Consider the following 9,394-nt stretch of genomic DNA (forward strand, 5'->3'; position numbering starts at 1 on the left):
TTTTTTTTTTTTTTTTTATCAGAAAAACAATCTGTACAATTTAAATTTACAATAAGTTTTTTTTTTTTACACTTTAAATAATAATATTAATAACATTAAAGGAAGTCACCCAATGGTTACACCTTAATTAGATAATTTAAGTTATATTTTTGTTAAGATTATATTTTTGGCGTTGTTTTGTTAACTTAAAAGGTCACGGTTCCAGTTTCGTTTAAGAGGACGCCATACGGACAAACGAAACAACGATATGACCGAGAGAATGCGCTTTTAGATGTTTTACAACCGAACTCTTCAACCTGTACGGCCGCCTAATATTATTTTGGAGCAGCACATCATTCTACTATTGACTGTTATGCTATGCGTTACATATTATTTTCATTGATAAAGGCGATAAAGCTTTCATAATATAAAACAAAATGAATATGTAATTATAATAAAATATCATAAGATTATAATATGATATTATTTCAAATGTTATCGCTTATTAAACGTTAAAGTGTTGCGAGTTAACACTTTTTTTAACTACAAATGTGATTGTAGTTAATAATCTATTCACAACTATAAAAAATTAATTTTATATAATTTATTGTTACATGAAATATATAATAATAATATCTAGTAATATGTATGTAGTTAGTACTTAGTTAAGTTTAAAACATTGTATATAATTAAAATTGTTGGGGAACTAATTATTTAAATTTTTACTGGTTGTAAATCGATTCTTTTCGATCGCAAATAGAAAATAAAAGTTTTTTTAATGCATTGTTACTATCCATGACACAATCACCTTTAATTTACAGTCATTTGTTAGTTTTTAGTGCAGTGCGGTTTAGCCTTGCAAATAGTCGGTAGTGTCAAGGGAAAAAGAAAAAAAAATTAATTAACACAAATTTTTAATTATTTTATATATATTTTTTTTTTGTTCTTTTACATAAACTACATGATCTCCTATTTCCGTATTTATATCCTAAATACAAGTTATATTGCAATGTTCACATATAATAGAACATTGAAGTCCTGTTTTTCGGCAGCCACAACTTTTACCACCTCCAGCACCAGACTAAAGGCCGTTTTATGACAATTATCTTTATTATTAGCAGAAATTTCGGTGGCAATTGACATAATATAATTGTTGTTTGGGAATGTACAATTTAGCGTTTAGTTGGGTTTAAATAATATAGCGTCAAATCAATTACCTACTCTATCGCTTGTATATTAATATACACTACACTTTAATGATACAATAAATAAATAAACTCACACATACACACATATGCATTTATAACATTTTGTCTAATGTAAGTAGAACATGATAAAAAGTAACCGTAAAAAAAGAGGCACGGTACGGGATTAGAACCCGCGACCCAAGGCGTCGTATAGACAATCCTTACCACTAGGCCACCGTGCACTTATGATTCAGATCCCGATACACTTTCATTTAGGTTGATAACGTGATGTGCGGTTGAGGGAAACACGGTACCGTGTCAATACATATCTTAATTCAACTTTTTTAAAAAAAAAAATTTGGTTGGGAATTTTTTCCGCCATTCGCTAAAATTACTTCTTCGTTGACTGGCCTATAAGTTGCAGTGGCATATACAGGATTTTCGAAATCTGGTAAGACACTTATTTTCTCAGAAACTATTGAGAATTTAAAATTTTTGTAAAACGAAAAATTATTAAGTTTATAAAACTCTACAATAATATGAAGTTAAATAATTTTTTTTTTATCCCTTCAGGGATAAAAATGTTTATTTATAATTTTTCTAAATGGGAACCACTATTTTTGATTTGATAATATGTTAGAAAAAAAATTACAAACAATTTGGTTCTTATAATTTTTTTTATCCGAACAACCGTTTACGTTTTATAATTGTTTAAAGATTTTGACTTCCAGAAAAAATATTGTCATTTATTACGATTCATAATATCGGTGGCAGTGCAACCGGTATTTTTGTTAGATCCTTTAGTCTTACAAAACCATAGACTTAGCTATTAATAATAATACACCGAAAACCCGGTTTAAATCTATTATTATTATCACTCATTTTATGCGTAGTAAATTTTTATAGCTAATTTCCTGTCATAAATTGATCAATAACATTTGGTTTATGAAACAGTAAATAAAAATAATGACTTCTGTATTTAATATAGTAAAATGACAATAGAACTTTGGCCTAAAATCACTTAACTTTAACAAACTGTAACGGACGAACGGTTAATCGGATAAAAAAAATTATAAAAACAAAATTGTTTGTAATTTTTTTTTCTATCATATTATAGAGTTAAAAATTTGGGTTCCCATTTAAGAAAATTATAAATAAGGGTTTTTATTTTTGAAGAGACCAAAAAATAATAGCTTGACTACATATTATTGTAGTTTTTTGAACTTGATATTTTTTCTCTATAATAAAATTTAATATTCTCAATATTTTCTGAGAAAATGAGTGTCTTACTAGATTTCAATCATTCTGTATAAAACGACAGATCCACACTAAATACAACCGCATGTGTGCTGGACAGATATGCATTAACAAACGGTCGTATAAACACTCCTCTCGCGTATCACATTGGTGTCAATTAAAAAAAACCAATAATAAGAGCCGATTATTTCCCGTCAGTCAAACCAATAGGAGACTAAAATGATACACGGAAGGCAATGATACCGTAAAAGTTTATTCCGTGTTGAATTGCTAACTCGATAATTGTGGCGACAATGCAAATTTTGGTCAAAGGAAATATATGACTTTAATGCATCTAATACGGCCGAACAAATGCGACAAATCGCAGAGACCGGTCTAAAGAACAGCGCCGTCTTGACGTGATGATGGTGGTGGAGGTGGTGGCGGTGGCGGTTTTTCATTGGAAAATACGTACAAGGTCGGGGCGTATTGTTAACACGGAATCTCCGTTCCACTAGATGGCTGCAGAACAATAATAACCTGTTGTGACAAACACAGACGTATATGGTATGACCCATTGACTTGCCAGTACCAATTACTGTGTTTTCATATTTAATTTTATAAACAACGTCACTCTATATCAATGGGTACCTAACAAAATTTAAATACAGTAGAACTTCATTAATCCGGACTAATAAGGACTCTAGGTTGTCCGATTTAATGAAAGTCCGGATTAAACAAAATAACCAAAAAACATGTCCGTATTATAGATTTAAGAATATTATATTATACTAAATACTATATATGATATAATAATATATTATATATATTGCAACATGATATTAGGTCCAGCAAAAACATTACATATTTAATGTGGATAGAATTATGTATATATATAATAATGACCAAAATATAAATTACTAATACATAGTTTATGATAACTTTAATGGCGGTAGATAAGAATATATGTACTTATGGGAAATTCGAGGAACTTACTTTAGAGGAGTCTACGCGGCATAAACTGTGTATTTTTCGTAATATTAGACAGCTGTCCGGATTAAGCCAAGTCCGGACTAATGAGGTCCGGATTAATGAGGTTCTACTGTACTAAGTATTTGTTAAATATAAGATTAGATCATTCAAAAAATATTCTTAATTTTCCATATATTTCAATTTGGAGTATTTGCTGTCATATTAAATTACAATAATTATTATAAATCCGATTTCAACACATTGTAAAAATGTAATGTTGTTTAGTTTATCCAAATACAAGGTAGCCTGCAGGATTTAACAACAATAAGGGCTATCATTTTTTGGGACACAATTTTTGCATATTTTAATTTTGTTATCCTTTTTTGTTATTTATTAAATACTTTTAGACAATTTTGTGTTACCAAAACCATGTATTCTAATAATGTCCAAAAAATACCACTTATTTTTATTACCTACTACATTTATTCTGATGAAAATTCATAAAACGAAAAACACGCACACGTTCAAGTTTTTAAAGAATAAAATGTATTGTGTTTTATATTTTTAAAGACATCGTGTGAGTTATAACTAAATATTCACTCTGTATATATCTAAAAAAATTAAAATATATTTTTTCCATTTTATGATTATTTTGCGAATAATTTAGTGGGTTCTGATAAACATATCTCACTTTATATCGTTGAGAGATACTTACCTTCCAAGTAAATTGGAATGCACATAACAAAAAATGTTGATAAAATATGGAATTTCTAAAACAAATTTTAAAATTTTAAAGCAATATCAATAATTGTTAAAATCACATTAATCTTTATTAAGTAAATAACAATAAGCATAATTTTTCCTAACAAATTAACAAAGATATACTTTAACTACTTCAGTAGAATTGACAATTTTTGAATAATCATTTTTAAAGTTAATTATTTAATAGGATTCGCCTAGCTAGGTCCTTACGAGCCTCATGCGACTTCGGCACTTACACTTTGCGTAAGACTCTTTGGACCATCGTCGTAAGTAGGCCAAAGATTCCGGTAGGAGTATCTGGCTACGACGGTCACGATAAGTGTTTTGCAGGAAAAAATATTACATCAGAATCAGTGTAATAAAAATATATTAAAAATTTAATTATTAAAATCAGGAAAATTCAAAAAGAGAATATAGTAAAATGTATTGTGTATAAGGTTGACGTTGTTAATGAGGTATTTCCCTTGGGTGTATTAAGAAATTATTTTAGGAGGGTATTTAATTTTAGCTTCGATACGAAGCTGAGAAGGTATTGATTTTACTATGATGTGTTTTTTTTTGCGTGTATGTTACCATGGTATATTTTTTTATAAATTTAACCTTTTACCTTCACACAAGGGGGAATTTAAAATGACAACTTTTTCACAAAAAATAAACTTTTCCAATTTAACTTTTCAAAACTGTTCCGGAAGGTCTGACACTTTTATATATATTTTAAATTAAAGATAATGTAATATACGTTATCATGGAAAAAAAAAATTTCGGACTTTTTTTTATCTTCATGGTGAAAACAGACATCAAACTTAATTAAAAAAATACGATTTTTGTAGAAAAATTCTTTTTTAGCTTCGATGCGAAGCTGAGAAGGTATTGGTTTTACTAAGATGTGTTTATTTTTTTTTTTTTTTTACCAATTTTTCTCAGCTCTCACCAAACCAATTTCTTTCAATGATACGTCAAAAGATCACAAATTGTATCTAGTCGAAGACATTACCCTCAAAAATTTAAAAAAATGCCCTCGTTCCCCGTAAATGGGGAAAACCTCCAAAAAAATTACAAATTTAAAAATCGCTAATTTTCGAAATTTTTTCAATTTTTTTTACTTAAAAGTGCCATAACTTTTTCAAAAATGAACATATCAATATAATTCTTTTTTATATAGATGTGTAATATCATTACCTTTTGTTTGGTATATTTTTTTCATAAATTTAACCCTTAACCTGTCCACAAGGGGGGATTTAAAATGACAACTTTTTCAACATAACTTTCGAAAATGTTTCGGAAGGTCTGACACTTTTATATTTATCTTAAATTAAAGCTGATGTATATTCTTTATTATGCAAAAAAAAAATTTCGGACTTTATTTTATCTTCACGGTGAAAATGGCTACCGAATGCTATTTTTGTGTGAAAATTTTCGATTTTGTATTTTAAATTTTTAACTTTATTATGCTATAACTTTTTGAAAAATGTATGGATCAGTACAATTTTTTCATGAGGAGTAGTATTTATATACATCTTTTATTTGACATACTGTTTTTTTAAATCCGACCATTTCCCTATATACGAGGGGGGTTCAAATCTAAAAAATGCATGTAGAAAGTAGAACTTTTTCAACTTAAATTTTGAAAGTGTTCCGGAAAGTCTGACACTTTTATATATATTATTATATATATTTTATATATATTATATATATATTAAGCTATAAATTACCTTCACGAAAAACTTTATCTAAATCAATTTTGCCACAATTATACGCAAAAGCTAAAGAAAAAGTTAAAATTAATTCGCATTATATTGCATTTACAACTGATGGGTGGACATCCCTTAATAATGATAGTTTTTTTGCATTAACTATTCATTATATTGACAAAAATGAATACACTTTAAAGTCTTTTTTACTAGGGTGTTATTATTTTGAAAAATCACATACGGCATTAATTTGTCAATTTTTTTAAATAATTGTTTTAAAGAATAGGAAATAACTGAAAAAGTTAAAATTGCAATAAGCGACAGCGCCGCTAATATTACAGCTGCCATAAATATGAATAAAAATTGGTAGGATATAGTTAAAGTGAAACTGAAGCCGTAGACATTTGGAAATAGTTTGACTCTCAGGTATAACAACAAAAAAGTTTATTTATTTATTGTGTTATTTAATCAGATATTTTAATTTTTTAAAGTGGTAACTTCATCAAAAAAAAAACGCCTACTAGTGAAGCGATTATTCAGTTAGATAGGTATTTAAATAAGCCTATAATAGAAAGAAAGTCGGATCCTTTGTTATGGTGGGATGTGAGGAAAATGATGTTTCCTAACTTATTTAATCTTGTATTGTTGAGATGTGTTCCTTCAACTTCTGTCCCAAATCACTGGCTATGAGTCATTAGACTCAACGGGACGATATAACGTCAACCGCGTACACGAACGTAATGATATAGGTGCCGATAGTGCCGGATACGACTTCTATGGCTGTCGTTGGTAAAGCGTTGAGAGGGGGTGGGTGATTATAAGCTACGTGGAGCTTGATCGGGCTACACAAGTAACTTTTGAACAGTAATTGTTATGGATAACAACTATTAAAATATATTATTATTTTTTAACGTAGAAAACATTAAATGATAATCTAGCAACTTATACTTAAAAAAAATCCATCCATCTACATGTAATAAAAAAGTTACTCCTAAGTATACTTCACATATAATTTTTTAATTAATTAACAAATCGTATTATATAATAAAACATTAATAAATTAGCAAATGCTGGAAAAATCACATAACAATGTCCGATTTTAAATCGGATCCTAATAATTGTATAGTTATTTTTTGCATACCTGTTTAAATAATGTTTAATAATAATATAAGATATTATTAAGTATACTCTTGAATATACCTTTGTATTTTATTTTAGAATATAATTAGTTCATTGGAGTTTGACTTAAATTTGAATTCCTATGTTATAATGTCTTATTATAACCTATAATTTAATAAAACAATTTTATTAATATTGTCCATACCAATGATAGTGTTAAAATTCAAATATTATTATATTATTGTGATGACCCCGGAATCAAATATCAACTGGATACTTTTTACATTTTACTATGAACCCTATTTAAATTTTACTTATTTCAATAATTAAATTTGTACTTTTTTTTGGTATAGTGTTTGTAAAGTAATACTTTTGTATCAATAAATATAGTTTAAAAACTAAAAAAACACGCTTTTAAAGCACATCGAACTAAAAAGTTGAAAATAATTTTTGAAATAAGCTTAAAACAATAATGAACGAAAAATACTAGTATTATTGTGATAAAAGCGTTGGGCGCTGAATATACGAAAAATATGCCACAAAGCACTCACGATTTTATCACTATAATACTAGTATTTTTCGTTCATTATTGTTTTAAGCTTATTTTAAAAATTATTTTCAACTTTTTAGTTCGATGTGCTTTAAAAGCGTGTTTTTTTAGTTTTTTAAACTATATTTATATTTTACTTTTTAGTTTCATGTTATGATAGTAGTTACTATCAATATCATGGTTGTAACGGGTAACGGGAAATCAGGGTTCGATTCCGGAGAGGGAGTCTGAGAAATGGCTACCACATCCAAGGAAAGTAGCAGGCGCGCAAATTACCCACTCCCGGAACGTGGAGGTAGTGACAAAAAATGACGATACGGGAATTATCCCCCGTAATCGGAATGAATACACTTTATATCTCTTAATGAGAATAAAGCGTGTTAATATATAAATTTTAATAGTAATTAGAATATATATATATACATGTAAAGCGACTTAAGTACGTAAACGTATCATGCACGAGGTATAGCCGTTTATTATGGGCGGGCGGGGCGTGGGGGACCCGTTTGCTGTGCTCTCACTGTGGTGGAATCGGGCTCTACGGGGCTACGAGCTGCTGCAGCGGGCGCAGTTCCCTTGCTCGGGGAATCGGGCGCGTCCTCCGGTTGCGGATCGAGGAACGGCCTTTAGATATACAGGTTAGCCGCGAAATAAGCAGTCCCTTTCTTGGGGACTGACGAATAAGCGGTCGCGGACAGCGAGCCTCTCGGACGCTCGTTAACCCTACAGATATGTAGGGTAGTCGCGAAATAAGTCACTCTATTTTTAATAGGGTGGTCGAATAAGCGATAGCGTTCGAGAGAAACATAGAACTGGGTAGGCGGACCCATTAGCCTGGTAAGGCGACCGCCTAAGGGAGGACAACCCTGAAAAAAAACTACGAGCCTGGCGGTAGGTTAAAAACGCATGGGAAGGATACCCATTAAAAAACCCAATATGGATAGGATAACTGGAAATATTGTTACCGCCCCAGTGCTATCGGATGGCACAGGGGACGTCGGCGGGGGTTCTTGTAGCCCGGCTCTCGTTGACGCCGACCAAGGGCGATGCGATGTGGAGGCCCCACAACCCAACTTGGGTATAAATAGGAAGGGAGGATTCACCATCACCGAGGAGCTGGTGGATGAATGGGCTGATATCCGAGATAGGTATAGCAACGATATACCTCTCACGGAGTCAGAATATGTGCGCTGGGAAGAAATAAGGCGCAAGATGGAGGACGGAAGCGAGGTCGAAAACTGTTTCCCTCGTCAAAGATTCCGCAACCTAGGCGTCTTTAAGGGCGCAGTGGACACCATACTGGGGATGATGACCAGGGACGTCCAAAACGGAGGCAACTTCTCTCCGGAGCGCAAGGAGGTTTATAACCCCTTCCATGGAGTAGAAGGGGAAGAGGAGCGAGTATGCCTTATGAGTAAGTGCGTCTCCTCCCTTCGAGGCGAAAGCACGGCGGACCGTGCGATCCAAATTGCTCGGCTGGTCAGCCGGGAACTGTTGACGCGCCATAGGAAGGATCCGATGATGGAAGCAATGGGGATTGGACTCCGGGATGTCGTTGATGTGTTCGACTACGAATGCGTCGTCGCGGAAACGGCACCCGGAGTTGTGGAGGAATCGTCCGAAGGAGACAATAGTCTATCCGAGGACGAAACAATGAGGACAGGTGTTAGGCCTGGTGTGAGTGGTGTTGAGATTTCTCTCGGGCAGGCGACGACCGCTCCTTTCCGTGAGGTCTCCCCGCCTTTGAGCCCCCTGCCGGAGGAGACGCCCCCAAAGCGTTACCCCGGGAAGAGGAAGGCGCCACTTTGTAACGAAGAGAGCGACGATGAAGCGACATTCGACATCGGATTGAATCATGTCGTCGGCCTGACCAGACAGGCCGAAGTGGAGGGTAGCCT

At 32.2% G+C, this 9,394-nt stretch overlaps 1 protein-coding gene across 1 annotated transcript in view; it reads right to left on the reverse strand.

The window, feature by feature from the left end:
* LOC126894882 (uncharacterized) overlaps positions 1–4,144 on the reverse strand; it is a 20,511-nt gene extending 16,367 nt beyond the window's left edge. Inside the window, exon 1 of the mRNA XM_050666190.1 lies at positions 4,090–4,144. Within this exon, the coding sequence (XP_050522147.1) occupies positions 4,090–4,114 (25 nt within the window). The 5' untranslated portion in view covers positions 4,115–4,144. The remainder of the gene's footprint in view (positions 1–4,089) is intronic.
* Positions 4,145–9,394: the final 5,250 nt, after the last annotated feature.

Source organism: Daktulosphaira vitifoliae, unplaced genomic scaffold, assembly GCF_025091365.1.
Source record: "Daktulosphaira vitifoliae isolate Bord-2020 unplaced genomic scaffold, ASM2509136v1 Scaffold_1, whole genome shotgun sequence".
Lineage (NCBI taxonomy): Eukaryota > Metazoa > Arthropoda > Insecta > Hemiptera > Phylloxeridae > Daktulosphaira > Daktulosphaira vitifoliae.